General features: G+C 38.3%; 2 protein-coding genes across 3 annotated transcripts in view; one reads left to right on the top strand and one right to left on the bottom strand.

Annotated features, from left to right (window-relative positions):
* Nucleotides 1–16,842, bottom strand: part of LOC104946461 (myosin-11-like) — a gene marked incomplete at its 3' end in the record, with an annotated part of 18,001 nt that extends 1,159 nt beyond the window's left edge. The window contains exons 1-22 of the mRNA XM_010772298.1: nt 16,608–16,842; nt 14,537–14,849; nt 13,511–13,681; nt 11,346–11,502; nt 10,212–10,239; nt 9,085–9,184; nt 8,272–8,307; nt 7,737–7,829; nt 7,461–7,524; nt 7,264–7,362; nt 6,371–6,514; nt 5,594–5,689; nt 5,391–5,509; nt 4,734–4,886; nt 3,594–3,767; nt 3,331–3,504; nt 2,820–2,934; nt 2,437–2,624; nt 1,831–1,952; nt 1,380–1,449; nt 1,043–1,203; nt 451–559 (exon numbers count right to left, since the gene is read on the bottom strand). Of these exons, the coding sequence (XP_010770600.1) occupies nt 451–559; nt 1,043–1,203; nt 1,380–1,449; nt 1,831–1,952; nt 2,437–2,624; nt 2,820–2,934; nt 3,331–3,504; nt 3,594–3,767; nt 4,734–4,886; nt 5,391–5,509; nt 5,594–5,689; nt 6,371–6,514; nt 7,264–7,362; nt 7,461–7,524; nt 7,737–7,829; nt 8,272–8,307; nt 9,085–9,184; nt 10,212–10,239; nt 11,346–11,502; nt 13,511–13,681; nt 14,537–14,701 (2,538 nt within the window). The remainder of the gene's footprint in view (nt 1–450; nt 560–1,042; nt 1,204–1,379; nt 1,450–1,830; nt 1,953–2,436; nt 2,625–2,819; nt 2,935–3,330; nt 3,505–3,593; nt 3,768–4,733; nt 4,887–5,390; nt 5,510–5,593; nt 5,690–6,370; nt 6,515–7,263; nt 7,363–7,460; nt 7,525–7,736; nt 7,830–8,271; nt 8,308–9,084; nt 9,185–10,211; nt 10,240–11,345; nt 11,503–13,510; nt 13,682–14,536; nt 14,850–16,607) is intronic.
* On the top strand, nt 16,658–18,347 carry hoatz (HOATZ cilia and flagella associated protein). 2 transcript variants are annotated; one of them, XM_010772296.1, is made up of 3 exons: nt 16,658–16,675; nt 17,584–17,633; nt 17,696–18,347. In XM_010772296.1, exons 2-3 carry the CDS (start codon nt 17,588–17,590, stop codon nt 18,145–18,147), a joined length of 498 nt encoding a protein of 165 aa, XP_010770598.1. In that variant the 5' UTR covers nt 16,658–16,675; nt 17,584–17,587; the 3' UTR covers nt 18,148–18,347. The 2 variants fall into 2 exon arrangements, with proteins under 2 accessions (XP_010770598.1, XP_010770597.1); XM_010772295.1 differs by lacking the exon at nt 16,658–16,675 and adding an exon at nt 17,318–17,368.
* The last annotated feature ends 9,225 nt before the right edge of the window (nt 18,348–27,572 follow it).

The raw sequence follows: 27,572 nt of genomic DNA, 5'->3' as shown, positions 1-27,572 counted from the left end.
CACACACACACACACACACACACACACACACACACACACACACACACACACACACACACACACACACACACACACACACACACACACACACACAGAGAGAGAGAGACATTTACATTTTGAATATACACTTCATGGTTTTCTTACAGTCTCTTCTGAAATCATACTTTTATTGTAAAGCATTTTCAGTTTGTTTAATTGTTTTTTTATTTCTTGTTTAATTTGTAAATTAACTTGTAATTGTTCTCTTTACGCAGGCCGATTACTTATTATGCAGCACTTTTTTTTTTACAATTGATACTTCAGGAATATCATTTATTTGTATTGTCATACATTGATATATTATTTTTCTGAAATAAAAACAGGGATAATGAATAATGGAGAATACCTCTTTGTTAATCTTATATCTGAAACACTTAAAGACAAAACGTTGCTCTGATAAAGGTGTGTAACCTTGGTGAAGAGCCTCCACCACTGCCAGTTCTTCAGTTTGAGGTAACAGGCGCAGTTTCTCTGGATCACCTTCATCGCTGTCAGCTGCTGCTGCCTTTTATTGAACGCTCTGAAAACACACAAATAAATAATATGATGTGAGCCGCAAAAGGTTGAAGATGTATTCAGAATTCAACAAAAATGGCCAAATAACTAAGTAATTTTGATCAGGTTAATTTAAGATGTTATTACTTAATGCATTTTCACATTATTATTTCAATATTAGATGCTACACATCCGAATATGCAGAGTAACACAAGTTGTCTGATAGCTGTAAATGAAAAGTGGAGTGCAGTAGTGACACAAAATTGAAATACTCAAGTACAAGTACCTCAGATTTATTTTATATTTAATAAGTACTTAGTTCCTTAATCTAAATCCTTTGCACATACCTCTGACAATTTTACACAGCACTTTAATTGTTAAACCTGCAGAGCGATTAACTTTGTATTGACATATACTGTGCATCATTTTTAATGTTAAGGTTTTCACCAATACTCTAAAATAAATTCCTCGTATGTGAAAGTGTAGTGTCTCAATATGTTTCTCTTACTTGCGGGCCAGGAAGCCTCGTGCTTGTGCCTGGAAAGCGATGATGACGACGGTCAGTTTGAGGTCGCGCTCCTCCTCCAGCTGGGCCAGCACTCCGGTCCTGAAGAACATCTTACTCTGCCCGATGCGGAACAGGTTGGGGTCCAGGTCCAGGTGCTTCACCTGCAGGAGGAGAGGAGAGGGAGGACAGGGGAATAACTGCTTATTATACCTCCTAATTCAGCTAAATCCATATTCAAAAGACCTGCACAGGAGCTGTTAATGTGAACATCCTCTGACTTTCATTTTAACACTGAATGTATGCATAAAAAAAAAAGCATTAAAAATACAAAACGTACCATCAGACAGCACGCCTGCTTCCCGTCCATGAAGCCTTTTGGGATGGCGCTGGCAGCCAGAATCTCATATCTGCAAACAGAGAAACACACTTGTTTTCATTTTGCCCTGACATTTATTAATTAAAAAAAGTAAAAACACTTTTTGTGGACCCTGTCCAATTGATGCTTTTGGTTATTTTATTTATTTAATTGGAAAATGTGTACATCTGTGTTTTCCTCCAGTGGTCTACAGTAAGTGAGGAAGTGCAAAACCATGTTTAAATGAATAGACAAACACTTTTCCCATCAGGATGTCTGCTCTGCATACTATCTTTACAAATGTAATGCTTACTGTAGGCTGCTATAGTAAGGGTGTTGTTTATACTATTATTCACATTTCTATTAACATTAGCACACAAATAATATAGTTATGGAACCTCCAAAGAACACTAACAGTGAGTGGTCTGCTCACCGCTGTCTGAACTCCTGGAACACGATGCGGTTGGGGAAGCCCTGCCTGCAGATGCGGATGCCCTCCAGCACGCCGTTACAGCGGAGCTGCTCCAGCACCAGGTTGGAGTCCATCTTCCCCGCCTGCAGCAGCAGCAGCAGCACACTCAGTCAACACACCGCAGCTTCAGCTCAAATACAATCATTGTTCGGGGTGTATATAGGGAGATATAACGTAGCATGTCACCTCAACTCGTATGCATCACTAGGGACCTATTGTGCTTTCTAATTATTATTTTTTTCAATCCCACTTTCTTATACAAATGGAATTGCAAAATGTTCTTGTTTTTAACTATTATTCAAAAGATTCATGAGTTCTTTCATTAACATGCTATCTTACTGGTTCCAGGCACACAAATACATTCTGGAAATACATTTGTAAGCTATGATTGGATGATAGGACTGAATTATTTAAAAGACTAAGTGAAAAGTCAGTCTTTTGATGCTGATACTTTTGTCCTCCGAGGACCTCTGATCAACTTTTTCAAGCTTAACATTTAACTTCCTTGTAGATGTAAAAAATTGGATTAATAAAAAAATAGCTTTATAAAGGTTTGAAGCTTCCTACCCTCTTCTCGTGGTTGGGGATGATGCAGCGGACGAAGTTGGGCTGCGTGTTGTGCAGCGTGGTCATCAGTTTCCCCAGAGACTCCTTGTACAGCTGACCCACCGTGCGAAACATCCCTTTCTTAGATTTAGTGGGAGCTGAGCTCTCCGACATCTTGGTCATCGTCTCCAGTCCCACCACACGGTCCACTGACGGCAACAAATACATACTGATTTTACACCGATTTCTAACTCATAACTGAGCTATATTTACTAATGAAATGATTATTTGAGGGTTAAAAACGGGTGCTTTGTTGATTATTGTAGGTTTTATTACAGCTCTTATGTGATGTAAGAGGACTTTGAGTGTCATTGCATGTTATTACTATTTATTTCGATACCAACCATCTTTCCAGAGGTCCTGGATGAAGTTGCTGGAGGAGACTTTGAGCAGCGCCGTCACGTTGTCGTTCAGGGGGTCCATGTTCTTAGTCAGCCAGCTGGCTGCGTTATACTCAACCTTCAAACATAATGGAAGAGCGTTGATGGTGATCAGGATGCGGTTAATCTCTATTGTTCAACACATTTCATGAGGAATCCCTCAGCTACAAAACCAATTACTGTTGAGAGTAAAGTCCAAATAAGGGTTTAAAAATTCATGTTTTTCACAATCTATCCAAAGGTTGTATATTTCTAGACAACCAATATACCTGATGCAAAATGTCATGAAAACATTACTTTATGGAGAAAAAGAAACACTTAATGCAGTGTGGCTCATTGATTTGTGTTTTAGTAGTTTTTGAGAAAAATAATATAGCTTTGTGGCGCAGAGAAGGAACTTCTATAGGGATAGCAATATACTATTTTTTGACAAAAAGGAAAACATTGTCAGGTTTTTTGTCTGAAAGGCCCTCACATTGCCGGCGTAGTGCATGACAGTGAATATCAGTTTGTCTTTGTGTTGTTTGGCTTTGGAGAACTTGACGTGGCCGGTGTGTGTGTTCAGCAGCTTCTCCACGAAGGAGACGTCGGTGGCTTTGGGGAACCAGCACTCCTCGTCCAGCAGGGCCAGGATACCGGGGGGGTTGTTCTGCAGGACAGAGACACACACAGAGGCTTAGCTTAGGAAACATCTTATCTTTGTTTCTGTTGGGTTTTAGGTAAGGACCGGTGACTGACCGCCCTCTCGATGAGCTCGATGCAGGGCTGCAGGTCCAGTCCGAAGTCGATGAAGCTCCACTCGATACCCTCCCTCTTGTACTCCTCCTGCTCCAGCACAAACATGGTGTGGTTGAAGAGCTGCTGCAGCCGCTCGTTGGTGTAGTTGATGCACAGCTGCTCGAAGGAGTTGTCCTGAGGCGCAGAAACATTACAGTGGTTAGGAAACAGTGTGAATACTACCAGTGGTAGTAAGTAATCCAACAATGAATAAAAGTATGTCAATGTATGTTTTCATTAGGGGTGGGGCAAATAATCGATACAGCAGTGGCGAGCCGTCTCTGAGGGCCTAAGATATTCTAAAGTATAATATTTGAAAACATTAAAAACATTTTTTTAAATATTTTTCATTAGTTTTACCTTTTATAATTTTCGAATCATAAATCTAATCGATAGATTTATGATCGATAGATTTATGATTAGCATAAGTTTGTTAATGATGGCTCATGTCAGTGATAGTGATGACATTGTTGCGAAATTATTAACCGAGTCATTTTCAAGATTGAGTTACAATGATAAACTGGAGCGGCAAAGGACCAGCTGCATGACCCCGCCATCAAGTGCTTCATCCAAAAGGACAGGAGGATGGATAGGATAACTTTTCTTTTTTTTCGAGGGAAGGGGGTGGTCAGAGGGCCTAGGTATAAAAGTCACGGCTCGCCACTGCGATACAGCATATATTGCGATACTGTGAATGGCGATATTGTATCGATACACGGACGCCAAGTGTCGATATTTTATTTTATAAACGTTTCATTTTGCAAATCCAAATTAAAGTTTTTGGTAACAATTGCTTTTTCAAATCACTGGTGCTGAGCTTTTTCTTGTGCGGTCATGGCCATGGGTAAAGTCATTGGGATTGGCGCAGGAAGTTAGTCAAAACAAAGATGGAGTCAGCGAGGAAAGAAATCAGAAATGCTTATTTGGGATTTTTTAACCAGGAAGGGAAGACGCAATCGCAATATATCGCAATATATCGCATCACAATACTTAGCAAATCGTAGAATCGCAATACTATTGTATCGTGGCTTAAGTATCGCGATAGTATCGTATTGTGGGGAGCCTGGTGATTCCCACCCCTAGTTTTAATAAAGCGTTCACCTCAAAGATCTCAAAGCCAGCGATGTCCAGGATGCCGAGGAAGGAGGACGACTGCCTCTTGCTCTTGTTCAGAGTCTTGTTCACTCTCGCCAGGATCCAACGGAACAGACGCTCATACATCGCCTTAGCCAGAGCCTCCACCGCAAAGTCAGCCTGAGGAGGAGGAGGAGGGGGAGGAAGAAGAGGAGGAAGAAGAGGAGGAGGAGGGGGAGGAAGAAAAGGGAATTCTGAAGGTGGACATGTTTTAATTTCACCCAGAACTTAAAAAAGTTAAGACCTATTTTTATGCAGAAATTGCCACTCGGGAAATGTGTGACATTTATCCAAGAGGCTTTTTTTTAAAGTACCAATTATGTCTAGATTTCGAAATGCAACATCAGAAAAAACAGGATTACAAAAATCATACTTTCCGTTTATCATTTCTTTAGAATTTTTAAATATAGATTTTTGAATAATTATTTGTATATTTGTGTTGCTCCAACATTGACCCTTTAATACTCAAGAAATATTTAATTAATGTCTTTAATTTTTTGAGAGTAAGTGCTTCCATATTTGCCCAGTTTTGCCACATGAGCTTTTCATAAAATAAAAAATAAAATATTACAAATGTACCTTGAAATCATATTTGAGTTTTAATTGCGTCAGTTTTTCCATTACCTGCTGCTTAGTCTGCGCCTTCTGCACCACCTCGCGGCCCACCTTGATGCGGGGGTTGAGGATGGCGCGGGTGAAGTCGGTGATGTTGATGCCCTGCAGGTGACACAGCTTCTGTGCAGCTGGGGTTGATGGGTAACAGAAAGTCAGAGACGTTTGAAACATACATTTACCAACAGTGCTGGTGGTGTGTTTAAAAAGGTTACCGGTGTCGTCGGGCATGGTGGCCTGCTCGCTGCTCCTCTCCTTCTCAAACTTGACGTTGCCCAGCTGGAGCACGGTGGACACCACCTTCATCATCCCTGCAGGAGGAAGGACATCAAGACGGTGCAGGAATTTACAGAAATGTTAAAGAAGTCCAAAAACAGTTTCCGCCTCATACAAGTAATGAGATTACAATTTTGTAGCTGGTAAATCCAGTGGAGAAATGTAACTAAATACATTTACTCAAGTACTGTACTTAAGTTCTATTTTGACATGATGGTACTTTACTTGAGTATATTTAGTTTAGGCTACTTATACTTTTATTCCACCACATTTCAGGGAATAGTGTATTTGATATAACACATCTATTTATCATTAATAGTTTTTTTACATATAAAAGGCTTTAGGATATGTACTGTACTACTAATTTACCTGGTGTTTTACATAGTATCTCAAATGTCTCCACATTAACAACATTCAAGCATGCGTGAGTGATAATAACAGTATAATATAGTATTCTATAATAATATATAACTGTGATCAATCTATTTTGAATACTGAGTACTTTTAGCTCATAATACCTCTGTACCTTCACTTAAGGGTCTTTTTTTATTTCGGGACTTAACTTTTAATGGAATATTAACACCATTTTCTTCCTGCTTTTACTAAAGGAGGATCTGAGTACTTATTCCACCTCTAAGTCAAACAAAATATTTGTTGTAAGATCTATTCATAGAGAGAAATGGTGTATCGTTGGAGTTTTGGAGAGCCCTCTGTACCTATCCTCTCCTCCTCGGTGAAGCCCATGATCTCCATGGCCTCCAGAGTCTCTAGAAACATCTCGTCGTCCTCCTGACCCGGGATCTCCACGTGTCCAGCCACCAGGAAGCGGTAGGCGCTGAAGTCCTCCAGCAGGAGCTCCTCTGCACACACATTATAATATTTACATTTGAATCTATTAGAAACTGAACTCTTGGATCCGTGTGTGAGAAATTAAAGTGACATTCAGTAGGATCAATGGATAATAAATACAAACAATTATTCTTAAAATGTATAATTATGAATGTATTGATGATGCAAATAAATGCTTAACTGAAAAATAAAGTACCATTGTTTTAAGAACTCCTGGCCCCAGTGAAGCCCAAAAGTCTTCAATATTAAATACATAAAAAATTGAATAATAATGTAAATGAATTGTATTAAATGTATAAATGAAACAATTTGTAAAACTATCCTTTTTTGTTATTACTTTTATTTGATTATTTCCAAAAGTTATTTTGACTATTCTTGTCTTCATAAAAACATCTTCTTCTTTAATTAATGAGATTATTGTTTATTTATTTTTTACAAAAATGCACATTTTTCATTCTTCTTATTTTAAATGATTTATCATGAAATTCAAAAGATATTGAGAGGAACAAATATTTAAAAAACAAAACAACATCTGTCTCTTTAATAGGGGTTTCATGTCTTATAAAACATATGCTTTTTAATCTTTATTTTTTTGTATTTCCCACTTTAGCTGCTTGGTGTTTTTCTTTGTTGTTTACTCTTAGTTACTCTGACTAATTGCCCAATTAATAAAGTATGGATTTTGAATAAAAGCTGTATTATAATTTTTAAAAAAGGTAAATAATGAACTGTTAAATGTCACAGTGAAAACCCCTCTCACCCTTCAGCTTGTCTTTGGCCCCGGCCACCAGGTAGTAGAAGATGTGAAAGGCTCTCTCTGTGTTTCCCTGCCGGATACAGCGAGACTTCTCTAGCAGGTCTGATCTGGTTAAAAAAAATAACCAGGGCTGGCAAAAATAACACTTTTTATCTATTTCTTTCCAATGTATATTCATATAATAACAAACTAAAGGATACAGGTTTCAATGTTGGCCCCAACAATATATCCGGTCACATCGAAGTTGAGCTTGATGAACTTTCCCTGTGGACAGAAGACAGTTATGATATTAGGATTCCTTTTTTTAAGGACCACGCATAAGTTCATTCATCTCATAAAAGGTCATGCCATAAACTGAACATTTCCATCTGCAGAGACTACAAATGTGAGTTTCATGGCGCCATAAATCACTGAGTACATTTCTTTTTTAACGCTGTTATTGAGTGTTTTTTCAAATAAGGGATTTAATCATTTACAAATCGTGAGGAGTTATCGTTCTTGATGGTTTTTGCATTTCCGAACGCCTCCAGGATGGGGTTAGCCTGCAGCAGCTGCTTCTCCAGCTCCCCCTACAGCACAGAACACATTTGTACATTTACTTAAGTACTTCACTTTCCATTTCAAGTTTAAAACAGACTATAAAATCACTTATAAATAATGATATAATATTATAATTAAACAACACAGAAGTAAATAGTTATTTTAAGCTGTGGTTGGTAACATTAAAGTGATAAATGCATTAATTCAAAATCATTTTAATGCAATAATACTTTTACATTTGGTATCTTTTGTGCATTTAGATGCTGATACTTAAGACTGTCAATGCAGGTAAGTCCTGCGTAGACAGTCCTAATTATGTACCTGCATCACTTCTTTAACTTGAATTAAAATATATAAATATTTCTTTACTGCATATATAATATATCTCTTGATTATTGTGTGTATTCAACAGTAAGATAATAACAGAATTTCAACTATTTATCATGTAAAAGTGTGAATTGTTATACTCACGTAGGCAAGAGATCCAGCCTGCTGCTGCTGTGGCTGCTGAAGCAGGAAACAAAAAAAAACAAAAAAAAACTGGTCAGAAACTTTATTTATCTTCATTTAAAAAGTTACATTCTCCAAAAAGTGTCTGCTTAGGGTCTTAAATTAATAAATGATGATAAAAAACACAGATAGGATCATACGCAGCTGAGAGAACAGAAGCTATGACTTTTAATCAGAGCTATGGAGGATGTGTAAGAAGAATCCATTTTTAGTTATAATAGTAACCAAAATTTTTCTAAATTGAGGCATTCTTCATGAAGCAAACCATCATTTTCAAGTGTTTCCAGTAAAGTAACTAAGTATAGTACTTCCGGTAAAACATTTTTAGTATTTAACAATAGTTAACAGAAATTACAACATTAAAAGGCTGCATATTAAAATAAAATGCATCGGAAATATCATTTAGCATTCACTATTACAGTATACCCCTCGAACTGTACATTAATCAGATTGAGAACTCTTAGCAGTTACCTCTGGGTATTAACATGTTGTGTGACTACCACTGCCCTTTTGCAACATTTGGCAAACATTTGGCAAACATTTGGCAAACATAATGCGGCTGGGGAAGATCGTCACTTGGCAGAAAGTTAAGATATTTATTAAAATATTTTGGAGATAATGTATCTCACACTATAAGACACATTTTTTATAAAGAGTTACTTTTGTTGTTCTTATAAATTATATTCTGATATATTCAACTTGTATTTGTTATTAGATGTGTTAAGTCATTGTCTAGTAGTAGATTCATTTTCTTCTGGAGGAATCAGCACTCACAGGATTGGCGTCCTTCTTGCCTTTGTGCGAGGATGCGACCACAGCCAGGTACTGGATCACCTTCTTGGTGTTTTCTGTCTTCCCCGCTCCAGACTCACCTCTGGGGGACAGACAGAGGGGGCAGACAGGGGGGGTGGGGGGATACATGAGATGAGGATGGAAGGAGAAAAATAGACTATATTAGAGGGCAGACGATATATTAAATGAGAGTTTAAAATGGACACCGAATGCCAAATAAATACTGTGAAGTGAAGCAGGGTATTTTTAAAGATGATATTTTGTGACAATATAAAGTTCCTGAACATTCGATTAGGGATGCAACAAGTAGATGCTCAATCAATAGTTTATTGACTTAAACATGTTATTGTCTTCCATCATAGTAAACTGATTATTTGGGGGATTTTTAAATCTTTTTTCTGTAACAAAAGAAGAATTTTCACAATTTAAAGCCTTTTATTAATAATATTAGCTGACATTTTAAAGACTTACGAACTAGGGCGGGTCCCTGGCTATTCTTGAGTTTGTGTGCTATTTTACTTCCACACCATGTATTCTTTCTGACAAATGGAAAGGAACATTCCAAAACACACATGCAGGGGTTTATATTTCTAACTTTGTGTTTTTGTTTCTGCATCGTTTTTTTGCCTAAATTCACTAGGTAAGCATAAGCAAAACTTGTAACACAAAAAGTGCTGTAATATCAAACTAATATGTGGGACTTTGGAACTGGATTGTATTAGCATGTTTGCTTTACATCAATAGATTTTGGGAATTGTTGCCTTTAATTCTGTCTAACAAAATGTTGAATTAGTCATATCGTTCTTTTGGCGATTATCTAGATGAATTACTTTGAGAAATAAATTATAATCTAATTGAAAAAAAAGTCTTTCACATGAATTGGTATGCTAACCGTTAGTTGCAGCCTTACATAAACCTGAACGTACATCCATACAAAATAAGTCACATGGGGACTTGCTTCCCTTTTGGGGACAGAATCTGAATCCCAAAACATAAACAGGAACATGTATTCCAGGAAATGACTATAGGTCTTTGAATTGATAGACACTGTGTGTGCTCACATGCATGGTGCAGTGTGATGGAAAATGGTTTAGTGTGTTTTGACTCACGTGCAGAGAATAGACTGATCCTCACGGTCTGTGGGGGGAGAGAAAGACAGAGGGGGAGAGGGATGTAAGAGGGGGAAGTAATGTGAAATGTTGACTGAGCTGAACTCATTAGTGGAAGCTGGGCTGAACACACCAAACATGAACTCTGAAGGCGGTGCTTCTTCATTCGGACACGAGAGCAAACAGCTCGGAAATCTCGTTCTGAGGGAGATTAGCCTCCATCACTCATATGGTCTAAAAATAGCAGGTGGATGCGGGGCTCCATCGCTGTAATCTGGTCTGCCTGCTCCATGTATGGCTATTCTGGGGCAGAGTGGAAACTACGCAGTTGGTCTGAGGTCAGCGGTGGACCATGAGGCGGCACGCTCCGGAGCTCCAGGCAGGGCTGCTCCCTGCACCATTTCACTTTCATGAAGCAGCTTTCACTGGGCTATTGTGTCTGTGTGGTGAGGTACTCTAGGAAAAAACTCACTTAGGACGGTTGCATTAATAGTTTTCGAGGCATGTTGTGCTATGAATCAGCGTATTTTAAACATTACAAATTCTAAACGTGAGAAAATAGGGAATTCAAAGTTTCAAAACAATAACAATGATGAAGAGGTTCGCATAAAAGTAATTAGAAATCAAAATGAGTGCAGTATTGCAGAACATCTTTAACTTCTAAAGGGATACTCCAGCAATTTAGAATAGTTTTCCCTCACATAGAAAAGTTTGTTTTTGTTAGTTATAATATATACAGTGCGTAGGGAGTAGTGCGGCGGTCTAGTGCCTTACAGAAAGGCACTTCGGCATGTCTTAAAACACTCAATCTGTTCAGATCCGCCTCTTGAACCAATGAAAACCATCCCTTAAAGGTAAGCTTAAGTGGCTAGGGAAAACATTTAGGCTTTTTTTTCTCCTATTAGAAAGGACAAAATATGTGCTAATTGTTTTGTAATCTGGTAAATGTACCCTTTGAATGTCAATATCATACATGGTGGTATCGATTCACAAAAGAGGTTTTGCTAAGTTTCACAAATCAAGGGTTATCATTCAGACACGAGCTTTGAAGGCGGGAATGCTGATGATATATACCGTATGTATATATATACAGTATATATATGTGATTGATCACTGACACACACGCAGTGTTACCCTGCATCATGTTCCTGTAGGCGTTGTCTGTGATGGAGTAGATGTGCGGCGGCACCTCATGGCGTTTCTTGCCCTTATACATCTCGATGATCTTCTCAGAGTAGATGGGCAGCATCTTGTAGGGGTTCACCACCACGCAGAACAGACCAGAGTATGTCTGTGGGAACAGAGAGGAAGTCACAACGTCAGAGCACTGATCATCTCTCTGGTTGTGAAAAGTGATAAACACTCTGCTGAACAGATTGTCCTGGAACACTGTCCTCCTTATATCATGATTTTCCAAGAACATAGTAGGGACATGGTGTAATAGACACATCAAAAATGCTTTGTGTATTAATGTTTCATATCAATAAATCCTTAGAACGTGTTTTCCTATACAATTATGTCAGCTTTATCTTGTTTGTTTCCTTTACTTTTAACCTCTCCATGGGCAGACATACATGCAAAAGGCTGCAGCATCTGTCCTACGAAGAAGCAAGGTACACATAATGTTGTACTCTGTTGTAGTTGCTTTGTAGACTTTGTTTCAGTCAAGGCCAGGGCGCTCTGGACCTGTGCCTCATAGCACTGTTCGGTAATCCATCAATCCACCAACACATTAAAGGACCGGGGGAAAGGTACAGTTATTTCAGCAGTGTGGTACTGTTCCTGCCTTCTCCTTCCTTGTTTAAAGGTTTCAGATTGCTGAGCCCCTCACTTGGCACGAGCAGGTTTTCCTAAAAATGTCTTGTTTTCTCTTTTCCTCTGGTGCCTTTTGTTTGTTTTGGTTTAATTGTGCCTTACGCAACAATATGTTAGCATATACAGTTGATATACTGGTACTTCACCATTGACGTGATATAAAGTAAGTATCTTTTGGGTTTTGGAAATGTTTCACCATTTTCTACAGAAAAGGAAATTAATTTGTCAACAAATCAAAACATTTGCTTCAGATTAACTGAGAACAAAATTAAATCTCAGACACATTTATTAATTCCAACTAAAATAAACCCAAATATATTCGCTGAAACATAAATAAATCATATATTTTAAACCTTAAAATCCCATATGAATAGTTTACACAAGCTTTTCTGACATACTGCACAGCCTCCAAAACTTTAATATCATGCAAAAAACCAAACATTAAAATGACTGCTTGCAGTTTGAATTAAAACCCTGCATCCTATTTGATTTGGAATCCAGGTTTAGGTGGTTCTCAATCATGTATTTACTTTACATTATGGGATCACCTCTAAAATGCACAGTTCACAGTATAATATTGTTTTTAACTGCTCAGGTTTGGCCTGCTCATATATGGAGCGGAGGGACTTCAGTTCCTAACCGGCAGTTATCTTCATGGCCGTCTGTATTAGATGCACCAGCGTGGCTTTTTTTATTTTACATCGCCCTACCTTATTAGACTTTGTAAGACTGAAAAAATAAAAACCATAAGCCCTTGATCCTCTCAGTACATCCTGAGTCTATATCGCCTGCACCCAGTCCCTGAACAAGGACTTTTTCACCTAAAAGTGGAGTCTGTGTGGGTTTATAAGGAGAACAAAAGCAGTCGGTTACCTCTGGCTTAGGAAGCTCCTTTTTAGTCCTCAAAGTTAGGTTTTACATGTAGATATAAAAGAGCTTTTTCCACAGAGATAACATCAGTTAGATTTGTATGTAACTTTCATTGTTTCACTTTTATCCAGAGAGGAGTCATCCTCAAGACATCAATACGGCACTATTGTTTAAGAAATGTTATTTGATTTCCCGTAACTCTTAGTTTATGCTTTTTTTTTTATGGAAAGTAATCCTTGGTGTCTTCATGTCATTTTTCCTTCTTCTTGCACATATGATTTATTTAATCCCCTATGATACATTTTAGGACAAATATTTTGAACTGGATTATACTATGATTATACTTTGAGTTAAACAAAAAATGTATTTTGCCTTTATTGGCTCATCTTATCCTGCAAAATCGTGTTTTTTTAATGTTAGGTGCCTTGATAACTTTCTGACAATTATAAGTGTTTGTGTATGTGTGTGTGTGTGTGTGTGTGTGTGTGTGTGTGTGTGTGTGTGTGTGTGTGTGTGTGTGTGTGTGTGTGTGTGTGTGTGTGTGTGTGTGTGTGTGTGTGTGTGTGTGTGTGTGTGTGTGTGTGTGTGTGTGTGTGTGTGTGTGTGTGGCTCACATAGATGAGGCTGGAGAAGTATCTCTCTCGCAGGTTCTGGAGGACAGATGCCTCGTTGAGGAAGGTGAGGGCGGCCATGTCCTCCGTCTTGCTGAACTTGGGCGGGTTCATCTTCTGGATGTCGTCTTTGTTCACCGTCACCTTCTGACCGTTAGAGAGCTGCACCACCACCTGCAGCCCAAAACACACCCAGGAATCAAAGCTTTGCCTGCCTCAGTGTTGTCGTTTAAGACCTTATTGTTTCCAACATTTTCCATAAAAACAGAATTAAAAAGAATAACACAAAAAAATCACGTCACAAGATGCAACTTCAGTGTTCGACAGATTCCGCTAATGTTTTTAATTAAATAAATGTTGTACCAACAGATTGAAAATAATAAATACAGATAAACACAAACAAAAACTATTTTTGGAAAAAAGTCAGATTGTTGCCAATGAACATTAAAACCTTGACTTTTGTTATTGTTATATGACCATTTCAACATTTTCTGAAGTTCTGCACTTTAGTCTCTGCTTAATGCAACTACCGATTATTTTTCCAATATCGATTAATGTGCCGATAACTATTTAAATTAATGGTAACTCATTTAGACTATACATTTTTTTAATATTTCCCCAAAAATTGCAATTTCATGTCCAGAAACCCCAAACTATTAAGTAACCTATAATATATGAAAATGAAAAGCCTAAAATCCTCTCTTTTAACCTCTTAAGGGCGGGGGCAATCGGGCTTAAGAGCCGTAAATCAATTTTCTCAAATTAATTGATTTTAACACAGTTCCCAAGTATTGGCAAATATCGTATTTTTAACTGAACTCTACCTTTTACCCAACCCTTTTTTTTACTGATATGATATGATGAAATAATATTCTACCAAGTACCTTAAATTGGCTCCATATTGCCAAGCTGGTAAAGGAGTATATTTAGAATGTGTTATTTCTACTTTTCCTAAGCAATAAAGAATCAGAGTACTTGGTATGCAGTTATGCGACTACAGTTGGATTATCTCATACTGGCGTCCTTTACCTCGTCCCCCTTATCCTCCTTCATGCTGGCGGTCTCGAAGCCCTCCTTCTCCGACGGGATCCACACCATCTTCTTGGCGGACCAATCCGCCTGCGCCACCCCACTGTTGCGGAAGTCGTTATCCAGGAAGAGGAACTTGCTGTCGTCGGGGGCCGGGTCAGCCATGTTGGAGGTTTCAGCGTCAGGAGTCGAGTCGATCTCAGGCTCAGATTCAGAGGCTGTGGGGTCTGGGTCGGTACTGACGACTGGGTCGGCCTCTGGTGGGTCGATGGGAGTCGGGTTGACCTCTAACCTCGATTTGACTTTTGGCCTGCTGACATAACAGACCACATAATCAAAATAGCTGAAAACGTGAACCACAACATGACAACAGGAGCAGCAGAATCCTGCAAATCTTTGCTGCTAGAAAATAAATAGTTGAACACATAATTTCTTGTGAAACAACCATTCTAGGTGCCGGTGACCCCGCAGTCCCCGGTTTACCAGCTGTATGTATGCTACGCTAATCGGCTACTGGTGGTAGCTTCATACATAGAGTACTGTACAGACACGAAACTGGTATTGATCTCTTATTCAAGCAAAAAAGAAAATAATCAGATTTCCCAGAAAACAATTTCTTATCATTTTTCTTGAATTAATACCTTATCAACTTCCATTTATATTCTTTTGCCCTACTTAAAGCTTACAGTATTTCTTAAAAAATATTTTTGGGCCTTTTTTATGATTTATTGGAAGCACGTTGAATTGCTTTTGTTAAAAAAGGTGCTGTAAAATGAACTTGTACTGTAATAAAATGTTAATTGACTAACAAAGTGTTGTGAAAAGTCTTGCGGACCGAAGAAAACGGAACCTAAAAAAAGTAAGCGAAAAACGTTGACCGTTAGTTTCAACTATTTCTTTGTAACATTTTATATTTATGCTTTGAGAATAAACAATCAAAGTTAAAGCCTGGTAAAAATAAATCTATTTTAATATATATCAAGGGTTTAACACTCAAAAACTTCCTTGGTTAATCAGATGTGATTAAAGAGCTGGAAGCATACAGTGAGCAAAGAAACCCAACCTAACCCAACAACTCGTCAAAACAATTTGAATTAGTACTTAAGCAGCGTAAGATTTAAAGAGCTCAATTATCATCCAACAGAGGAGGATAGTTTTACAACACATCACACAGAGGACAAACCAGCATCATAAAACACATCCTCGTCTCTCAAACTGCTGCCTTTTTGCATCCGACTTTCACTCTAATTTAATTTACATTTATGACACATTACTGCAGATAACTGCCTCAGTGTATTTTCCTACAGGTTCACAATGAGCTACTTACTCCCTTATCCTCTTCTCTGCCTCTGCCTGCAGGTCACAAGGCTGCGTTGACCTCCGATGGAAGAGCAGGCAATAAAACATGAAAAGCAGCACACAGAAGATAATACCTATAATCAAACAACTCGGCTGCCATGCTGGAATGCCCATGTTTGGCTAACCCCTTTGCTCCTGGTAGCTTTGGTAGCCCAAAGAGGGATGCTACGGGACTTAGCAGGCATACTACCTTATAAGGTGCGGCTCATGTGTCCAGCCAAGCTCACCGTTTACACCAAAATGGTGACATGTCACAAGGTGCACCCAAGGGTGGCACAGGCGTGCATGCACAACAGAGCAGGTATGTGAGCAGGAATCTCTAATGAAGATTTCGGAAATTTTTACTAAGACATTTAATGATTTAAGTGAAGGTCAATGATCCTCCATAATGATCCAAATACCAAGAAGTGTTAACCATTTAACACTACAAGAAATTCAGGATAATGTAGCAGGCTACTGGTTTTTTAATCAATGTTCATATCTACTTAATTAACAACTCTATTAATAATTAATTAATATTGTCACATATTGGTCTAAAAGTGACATAACTTTTATAAACAAGTTATTTTTTTGCACATTCAAATTAATTCAGCAGGTTATTTCAGCTGAATTCATTACATGGGAGTATTAGCCTGCCCTTGTCTTCTGTATTAAATATGGTCGTATAAAAAGTATATAAAATATATATAATAAATTAAGTATTTGTACTCACTGTGCAGTTCTCCAGTTCTCAGTGCAGGATGCAGACTCCACTCCAGGGAAATGAGAATATCATGTCAGGTAAATGAACTGTGATGAAGATGATGATGATGGTCATGTCCTTCCTCCTTTCTCACTATTTAAACCGGCCCGCGACACCTGGGGGTGGAGCAGCAGCGCGCGCGACCCACCTCGTTTCCAAAGTTGGCAGAGACGTCCAGTCAGCCAATCACAGAAGCAGGAGAGGTTTTGCCTTCAAAACAAAAGCATAAATGTTCGAAACAGAATTTGGGTTTTTTTCTGATATTGAGCAATTGTTTCTGTTATTATTCTTGGCTGCTAAATTCACTCAAGCAGTCTACTTAAAACAACTTTAAGTTTCCGATAATTTAACTCTTATTTTTTACGTTTACAGTTTATGCTTCAAAACATTCATTTGCCAGCTGTAGTTGATTGTTGATTTCCACATAATCATTTAACACTTACACAAACGACTATAGCCTACAACATAGGCTACACTATGATATATATCATATTTAATATTGGCTAATTCCCAAATATCGTTAGGCCTATAGGCCTACTTACAAACCAAAAGGGATATGTGAAGCCGGACATATTACTAAAACGGATCCGACAGAGTGGACAGGGTGGTGAATGTTGAGCCAAGGGCATAGGTCAAGGGCCGAGATGTAGGCCTAGTTTGTTTATCTTAGTGAACTGTAGCTTAAAAAATATATAATAATAAACGGTGTTAACATCCTGCTGAACAAATGTGTAAGTATACTTACTTATTTATAATACTTACAAATTTGTTGTTGAATATCGTTTTCAGTATTCGTAATATGATTGTCAACCCAGTAACGTTTAACCGTTACTGGGTTGACAATCATATTACGAATACTGATATTTTTGAGTAAACTCTCAGTTGTCTTAAGGGGAAATCAAGTTAGCTAACATACTATGGGCCTAACGTACTTTTATTTTGAAAGGTTTATGCGACGTCTGGTTTCCATGGTGACTAATGACTACCAAACAACAGGTAACTTCACTTGATTCAAGTTTCTTTTTAACACTTTTCTGTAATTAAAATGTCTGCATCAGTTGAGCAGGAGGACTTAGATAAATGCTTCACCGTGTTTGACGGCTCTTCTCCGGAGGATGTGTCCCATGCCCGGCAGCTGTGGAGCTCGCTGTCCCTCCTGCCGCCGCTGGAGTCCCGGCTGGTGTCCGCAGACATCCGCCAGAGGCTGCCGGTGTTCCGGCAGCAGCGCAGCAGGAGTGCCGGTCCCAAGCCCTCCGCCCCGGCCCCACAGCCGCCCAGCGTGTCTGCTCACCGGCAGAGACGGGAGGAGAGGCAGCGATATGTCGCCATGGCCGACCAGAGGCGGGAGATACTCACTCTGCTGAGCCGGCAGAGGGAGCAGAGGATCCAGAAGGAGCTGCTCTCCGTGGGCTTTAAACCGAAGCTGAAGCTCGGCAGGGAGAAAATGTTGAATCTGCAAAAACTTCCAGACCCTGTCACTGACGAGGAGCTGGTGAAGCAACTGCAGTAAAAATACTTTTTGGACTTATTAAAATACTCTTTATTGGCTCTTAGATTTTAAGTTAATCAAGTTATACCTGTATGTAACTTTATAGTTTGGTGTTAAGGCATATTTCAAAATGCATGTTGTCCTAGATATTAATGGTGAAAGAAGTATCTAGATCAGGGGTGTCCAAAATACGGCCCGGGGACCAAATGCGGCCCGCGGACCATTTTGAATTGGCCCTCAGCAAATTCAAAAAGTATAATGACTTCAGCATAATAAACTTCTGCTTGTCTTATATTGTACTTCTTCAAAATATATGTTCAATAATATTACACTGTATTCATGTGTTAATATGCCCAATTTTCAAATAAATTGAAAACATTTTCTAACAAATCTTAGTTGATGAGAAAAGAGCCCAATAACAAATGTACATAACAACCTTGAAATATACCCTTCGTATTTCCTCTTATTATAAGCAATCTGAAGCTTCTGTTTTAAGGAATGAGCTGCTAACAAAATTAATGAAACCCTATGGAGAGCAGTTATGTAGACTGTTTTTTTCTTCAAGCATTTTCAAGTATCAAGAATAATTGATTTTTCAACTTATAACTGACCTTATGAGGCAATACACCTCACCTCTAGTGAGTGGCCCAGCCCTTTATATATTTTTCTGTATGTAGCCCTCATTGAAAAAAGTTTGGACACCCCTGATCTAGATATTTTATTTTATTTAGTGAAAATAAAGTACAGCTCCACAGTGTACACATTTAAATTCATTAAAAAAAAAGTTCAAAAGTATTAACATCAAGATGTACTTAAAGTATCAAAAGTAATAGTATTTATTTTACAAAATGGGCCATTTTAGAATAGCAATATTGGGTTATAATTACATCACTTTAGTGTTGCAGTTGGTAAAGGTGGAGCTACTTATCATTTATTGATATGCTTTTTCCTGATCCTTTACTTGAATGAAAGTAGTAGTTCCAGTGTAGAAATGCAATAAAGCCCTTGAATTATCCAAAGTAAAAGTACTAAACATTCAAAATTGGATAGTTTGCAATATCATTATATAACAATATTGTATTGCAATTATTTATATGCTACATCATTTACGATTACATTTTCAAGACTTTTTTCTTGCACAAATGTCAGAAAAATGCAGTTCAGCCTCTTAAGATGTCCATCTTTTCTGTTTGATATCACATAAAAGTGAACAACTTTTGTTTCAAGACTGACAAAACCAAGCGAATCATCGAGCAGCACTAAATTACTGTATATTTAAGTATTTCCAGTGACAGTCTTTACTTATTTATGACAGTCTGGTGTTCTGCAGGTAAAATGCATTTTAGTACATTTTAGGCGAATGTGAACTGGACAAATTGAACTTTTTGACCTGATCAAGGCACCAGATGGAAAGTCAGGGGATCAGCAAAGTCCTTGATCTTTTTGGACATTTTTAAATACTATGCACATCTACACAGGTGTTTTTAATTACCCGGCTGATTAGTCAGATGGGGGCAGCAGCTGTGCTGACTTTCCACAGATATGTTAAGGAGCCCAGGTGTAACTGATTAACTGTAACATGTAACATTAATCAAATAACCAATAATGTGTCGAGGGTTGAAAACAGCAAACCTTGGAAATAAATTTTAATTAAACAAGAGCAAGATTTATAATAAAAACACTATTCTTTTGTGTTTTCCTCGTGCTACAATAAAAAAACGTTGTTTACCTTTGTTTACTTATTATTTCTGAATTAGCTGCTGTAAAACTGTCTGAAAATACATACTTTTTTTTCTCTTCTCCTGCTTTAAGGTTTAAATATCTGGTGTAATAAATAAATAATTATAAATGCAGGTTTATTTTTGTAGTTTTTCCGAGGAAAATAATTGGCCTTGTTTTAATAACATAGAGCAACATTTAAATCAAAAGTAAAAAAGAATGCAATAGTCAAGCAAAATTGGTATCAATTAAAAACATTTAGTCTACAATAAAAAATATGTAAAATAAGGTACAACAAAACTATCAAAAAGGAAGTAAAAAATAGGTAATAATACAAACAAAAAAAATATTATAATAATAATAATAACATTCCGCAACTGATGCCGATCAAGTTTTTTGGACTGAAAGTATTTCAACCTGCTATAGTTTTTTGCCGACTATTTATGTAAAATAAATGATCTGATTGTATTTCATGTCTTAAACTCTTCCTGGTGTCAGCACGCAGCACTTTGCTTCTAACAGCAGCTATTACATAACATGAAGTGGAGCCGGTGTGGTTATTCAAATACCCAGTGGAGAAGGCCCAACCATAATAGGATAAGAAGAGGCCTGCACCATATTGACTTCATCTAATTTGGTTATAGTTTTCAAAGCACAGAGATTACGCTGAAGCCTGCAGTCTATAAACGCTCTTTAACCTCGAGCATCCGTGTAATTCATCCTTAAGTAGCTCTAAAGTGAATGTCCACTTTGAATTCCATCTTGATTATAGACAATCCGCTTCTGTTCTGGACGTCATAACTTTATATTTTCTCATGGGGGGAAAGCATGTGTTTATCTAACTCACATGAATTAGTGATAGGCTTAAAGGAAGCGGCTGATATTCTGTCAGAAAGAAAGCTATAAGGACCAGCATAAGGGTAAATAAATCAATACATGAGGTTACAAATATTAAGAATAAAGTCAAAATATTGAGAATAAAGTCAATATGTCGAGAATAAATATTATAATATTGAGAACAAATAAAAAAACATTGATACTTCAATATTCATAAAGTGGAAATGTCGGGAATAAAGTCAAAATCTTAAGAATAAATGGAAGTGTTTAGAATTAAGTCGAAATGTTAAGGAGTTGAAATATTTAGTGAACGTTTAACTTGATTTAAAGCAGAAATACTATTTTCTGTAATACTTATCTGCAAAAATAGAAGTTAGAAGTACATAATTATGAAAATTGTTCTTCAATAAAAGTCACAGGTAATAGCACTCAGTATGCCGAATGGTAGTATTAGGTTTTAATAACATGTAATGTATTTTACATTTAGTTTACCAATGTTGAGCCAATTTATATTTAAAAATGGGCTAGTAACTCAATTATAGATAAATATATGATATGGCTAAAAAAGTACAATATTCGACACAAAGTATATGTAGCATAAAATGAAAAAACTTAAATAAGTGGCACAAATATGTCAAAAAGTACAATAGTTGAGTAAATGTACTTCAATAAAATCAACAACTGTCCCGTTCACACACACTTGGTTGTACCATGAAGGTCAGTGTATTGATAAGAATTCACCATGAGATGTCAGTAAAAACTCATTTATCGACTTCATTTGAAAAACAGCAACTTACTGTAAGTGTGTGAGTGGAAGCTAAACTGTAAATAGTATTACAAAAGAAAAGCTGAATTTATGTTGTCCTCTATCTAATCTGTGTGTTGAACCCTAAAAATATTCACTTCATTTACGCCTGTCTTGACATTTTCCCCAGCAGTTTTTTTTGTTTAAGGAGTGAGAACAGATGACTGCAATATCTGCACCCCAGCTGTTGCTCACTCACTTTGCTGCACTTCATCACTGCTCATATGATAGCTGGAGCTCTCTGAGGGAGTATTATGGTCAGCGGGAACTCATGTCTCTGATATTTAACTGACATTTCATGCAGACCCTCGGGAGACTCTACTGTGTGATGCAGGGTGGATTAGATAAATGTTCAGCTGCACAACTTTTCCCTTCTTCTTTGTCCATCTTCCTGTTCAAATACTTAAACAAATACATCCACATGTCATACGTTGTTCTTTATATTTGTATGATGGATATGATTGAATTCCAACTTGATTGAATAGCTTCACTTCATTAATACTAACACTGATATTTGAATAATTTAAGGAAAATACATCTGACTGTGTCTCTCAGATCCATTCCCACTATAAAACAAAACATATATAGTTTAATTGTTCAGTAATCAATAATTTCTTTAAACAGCTGCTTAATGTAGTATTGCATTTGCTGGGGACTATTTTCAGAGGCGGATTTGTCCACATTTGGTGCTTTAGCAAGTATTTGTGTGAGCACTAGTACTGTATTATGTGTATAAGAAGAACACATGTTTATGCTTGGAGGAAGTGGAACAGCTGGTACAATAAAAGCAAACTGTGACTAGCATTTGAAAACAAACAAACAGAAAATGTTATATTTAAAATAAAACTGAACTGATTAAGCTGACTTGTTTTGGTACATACACTTAAAGGCCTTTTACACGGAACAATTTACAAGTTTAAATTAGAAATCTTAGACATAGAGTGCCACAGTGACTCGTCCTAAAACCCGGAAGTAAGTTAGCATTTTACCACTTCCAGTTCCTTCGACAAAAAACAATGCAATTTCTCCATAGGATTTTGGAAAATAGCTGGAAATAAGGTCTGTGGTTGACACAAATTGAAGAGACAGACCACGTTTTGTTCAGCCGGACAATATCCACATGTCTACTGTACTTTTATAATTTTCGAATCATAAATCTAATCGATAGATTTATGATCGATAGATTTATAGTCGATAGATTTAGGATCGATAGATTTATGATTCAAAAATTATAAAAGTAGGGTAGACATGTGGATATTATCCGGCTGAACAAAACGTGATCCGTCTCTTCAATTTGTGTCAACCTTATTTCGAGCTATTTTCCAATTTAAATCACACAACAAAGGTCCTGTAATTCAAATGCAAACTGTGACTAGGTTTTTAACAACAATCAGCTGATTGTTGTTGAAAACCTGATTTGGGTTTGTTTATAAATGACATCAGTTACTGACACAAAGTTGTACCACTTGTGGGGACCCTGATTATTGGACAGGGTACAATTGGTGCCACTTTCTGAAAATGTTGACACTGTCAAAGGTCTGATACTCAAATTGGTCCTAACAAAGGTGGAACAACAACAACACAAGTACGTTTTCACCCTACTGATCCCACCCTGATTATCATGCATTATCTTTCCCCTTATCTTGGTTTAATAAGGACCCGACAAAAAAAGGTAAAATCTTTCAAAAAATGTCTTAAATGTCAAGGTCTGACACCAGGGGCGGATTGGGACTACAAATCAGCCCGGGACTCTCGACTGGCCCACTTCGGTACAGCCGGCCCACCGCGGTACCGCAAGTAAATACCGCTAGTAAATTGTCGACCTCACTAATAATAATATGTAATCAGTTTGTAGAGTCTTGTATAAGATTAACAGTTTGACTAAGGGTTTCTCAAAAACCTTTTTTTCGGTTTAATCAATATATGTTTTTTAGACCTGGAAAAGTAGTGTTAATGACTGAGGATTGACCTTATAATGCACCCCAACGTAGTTCGCTACGACTGCCGGGAAACTACGAGAATGCACAAAATAATAAATTTAGTGTCAGTTCGATTTTTTCCAGCGGATTTCGTGTACCTTTCAGCGCAGAACACATTACAGTCAAACTAATTAGTCGTCGGAAAGACAGGGTTTATAGTGTAGTGAGGGGAGTTTGGCTTTCGTGGACGAACACACCACACACACACACACACACACACACACACACACACCACACACACACACACACACACACACACACACACCACACACACACACACACACACACACAACACACACAACCAACACACACACACACAACACACACAGCACACACAACAAAGGGAAGTGGAAAACAATCCTGGTTAAACTCACGGTCTGTCCCCGGCTGACCGGTAGCCTTGCAAGCCACTTTGCTTAGGCTACCCGGCCATGATTACCCGGCAGGCTGGGCGGCCATTGGCCTTCCCGAGTTGTATATAATTTACCGGGTCGACCGGGCCTTCGTGATAAATCTGTGGGGGCCCGGCGCAAAAAAGTGGGGGCATAATTACCGAGTGAAATCCGAAAGGTATTGCAAAAGAAACGGGCGAGCCCGGTCGAATTTTTATAACGAAAATTTTTTTTACCAGGTCACCATAACCATAAAAACTGATTCGTTAAATCAATTAGACAAAGCAAATAGTTTGCGATGTTGTATTCGCAAAACACTCGCCAACAGCAACAACCGCACTTTTCGTTTGTCGACAAACGAGCGCCTCGCGTCGCGCTTCGTCCGAGGTCACTTCGCGCGAGTGAATGTCCTGATTTAACGGCAGGTGGGATTAGGTAAGCGGTTTTACCAAAAATTATGGTCGCCATCTGGCCGTTCACGGGCCGTTTTTGTTAGTACGTTTTATTTTTTCTTTTCATTGGCTCCTCAATTTTCCGTCGTCACTGTTCCCTCGTTAACTCTTCTTTCTCCCTTCTTTCCAAAGCCGGTCGAACTAGCTACCTCAACCGTAAGATCACCCTACGTACCTGCGCAGGATTTTGAGGAAATTATTAGGAAGCTAATCTAAATACCTAAGCTTTTAATATTTTTCATCCCATCGTACACCTATAGTAGGCCGACTTGTTTTTGCACGTAAATAGTTTGTCCAAAACAAAAGGTGTCTGGAATAAAGGTCGATAAAAGGTTTGCGTGGACCCACACCTCTTTAGGTAACGGAAGGAAGACAGCTCCCTTGGTCGTCGGTCGATTGAAGGGCCAAAATCCTGGCGTAGTGACGTGGAGAGTTATACTACCGTTATATTTGTTCCAGAAGGACAGCGGAGACATGTAGTTACGGCTGGATGACGACTGTTCATTCACTTCTCATTCTGGTTATATTTCCATAACCGAAATTCCCCTTTACAGGGGTCGTCAAATTCCTATTACTTCCCAAGATTAGATTAGTTAATGTATCGGTAATGTAAAGATTGAGGATTTACTGTCCTTCGCGCGTCTTTCGCGCGAAATATGTTTATTAGTTATGAGGTATTATGTATCGTCGTGTAAAAAAACTGTTGCTGTTGTTATAAGTAATAAAATTATTTGGTTTATACTTGTTAACTCCTTTTACTCCGTTCTTGGACTACTAAAGTTTCATCATTAACATCGAATCACGGTATTTAAATGATACCACGTTGTTTACACAATTAAAAGAGAGTAATAATCAACTAAAAAAAAACTGCTTACGAGGAACCCGGAGTCACCAAGTGTTACCACCCCCAACGGATCCACTAAATTATGTTCAGGTGGCCGGGTCTCCCGTAACCGTAAAATGGGGAAATTACCAGATGGGAGACGCCATTCACAATAGGTGGAGAGGCANTGTGCAGGTGTGTGTTGTGTTTGTGTGTGTGTGTGTGTGTGTGTGTGTGTGTGTGTGTGTGTGTGTGTGTGTGTGTGTGTGTGTGTGTGTGTGTGTGAAACACACACACACACACACACACACACACACACACACACACACACACACACACACACACACACACACACACACACACAAACACAACACACACCTGCACAGTCCGTCACTTTCTATTTCTTTGCATTCAACTGGATATTTTACACACTTAATATTTGTCTCGTTACAAATCTTAATTTATTCTCCTTTCTTTGGCTTTCCTGTCATTCTTTCAGTAATACACACACGCACGCCCACACATGCACGCGCACACACACACACACACACACACACACACACAGAGCGGGGCAGGGCAGCCCTCAGCATCATGTATAATCTATGAGGAGTGATAAATGTTTAAAAGGCTCTTCTGCACAAACCTGAGAATCAGACATTTTAAAGTAGCATACTTATCCCTCTGCCCACTCACAGCACCTGCATTAAAGGGACAGTACACTGCATTAAAGGGCGCGTTCAGTGTCTTAAAGGGACAGTACCCTGCATTAAACGTTGGGTTGAGTGTTTTACAGGGACAGTACACTATAATAAAGGGCGGGTTCAGTGTCTTAAAGGGACAGTGCACTGCATTTAACAGTGGGTTGAGTGTCTTAAAGGGACAGTGCACTGCATTTAACAGTGGGTTGAGTGTCTTACAGGGCTGGTCAACTGTGTTAAAGTGACTCCTAACACCATTCCTAAAAGGAGTCATTGCCATAAGAGATTTCCCCTCAGCATAAAAAAGTCTTGTCCTTTAGGTGGCTAAAATACGTTTTGCTTCTGCCCTTGTCTATATAACTACATAGTTGACCAATACCTCTCTCTCTGCAGGTCTGGAGGAGCTGGTTCTGTCAGAGATCAACAGTCCCAGTCGGAGTCAGCCCACCGGAGACTCGTCCTCAGTCTCCTCCTTCTCCTACAGAGACATGATGAAGGAGTCCCAGCCGACCAATCAGAACAAGGTGGGTGGAGCCCAGGAAACAGAGTTTGGAAAGATTCACGTTTTTTTATCCTAGTGACGTTTTAAAAGGGTTAGAGTGATGAGTTTCGTCTGCGAAATAAACACGTGACCAATTTTGACCTCGCCCCTGAGAAAATAGGAATCAGAAATGATTCCCAAACCTAGTAAACTGAAAACATCCTTCATTCAATTCTCCTTCCATTTTAACTTCTCTCTGTTTTTGCGTCATCATTACACTTGACTTTTATTTTAACCGAGTCTTTGAAGTTCCTCTGTTGTTATTTTTACCCCCCTTACTGTTTCGTGTGTGTGTGTGTGTGTGTGTGTGTGTGTGTGTGTGTGTGTGTGTGTGTGTGTGTGTGTGTGTGTGTGTGTTGATAGAAACACTGTAAATAGAGCAGACAGGTTCAGTTTATGCAGCTGAGTTTCTGTCATAAACACGAGACTCTGCTGAGGCCGCCGTCAGGTCAGTTTACTGTGTTGTGGCGGTCGTCATTAATAACAGCGTCACAAGACAAATCAGTGTCTGTTTACCACGTTGAACAACCTCCCAGTGTATATATATTATATATATATACAGTCATAAAAGAAAATCTTGTTTGTGTTTTAATTCCTAAGGCTGCATTTCAAATGAAAAAGTGTTCTGACTATGTCTACTGGTTTCTACGTCTGTTTCCATGAGGCAAGTTCACAATTGATTGCAGCATTGCAAATCCATGTGGCAAAGTATAAATGCCGCCTTTGATCTAAGAACAAAGAAAGCAGAACAAAGAAAGACATTTTTCAAATATGCAATGAATTAAAACATTACGGATAAACAATATGTGGGATTCAATATCCTGGTCTGTCACTGCTTTGGTTGACTATAGCTCTAATTGTGTGATAAAAGACAATCTCTGGGATCCATGACTGTTTCCTTTTCCCCATATTTGTAAAATAGGAAATGAGAGGACGTCTCGGGCGCAATAGGAAGTGGTGCAGGGATTTTTTGTAGGAAGTTAGCATCGCAAATGTTCCCTCGACAAAAGCCATTTGGAATTTTTCCATATTATTTCCGGTTGTTGCAGAAAATAATCTCTGGGGCAAATACGTTTATGATACCTCCAGTTTGGTTCAGCCGGATAATCTCCACAGATTAACAACACTTTATGATCTTCAAAGTAAAAAGCTAACAGTAGGTTATAAAGGAACTACTTCACGTCACCACCGCTAAGCTAA

Source organism: Notothenia coriiceps, unplaced genomic scaffold (genome assembly GCF_000735185.1).
Source record: "Notothenia coriiceps isolate Sejong01 unplaced genomic scaffold, NC01 NC01_scaffold00011124, whole genome shotgun sequence".
NCBI lineage: Eukaryota > Metazoa > Chordata > Actinopteri > Perciformes > Nototheniidae > Notothenia > Notothenia coriiceps.
Note: the sequence above shows the minus strand (reverse complement) of the source record. Positions and strands in the feature narration are given on the sequence as shown.

Coding starts and splice junctions, on each gene's coding strand:
- hoatz (XM_010772296.1), top strand. CDS start 17,588: ATGCGACGTCTGGTTTCCATGGTGACTAATGACTACCAAACAACAG. Junction 17,634..17,695: donor TAATGACTACCAAACAACAG/GTAACTTCACTT, acceptor TGTCTGCATCAG/TTGAGCAGGAGGACTTAGAT.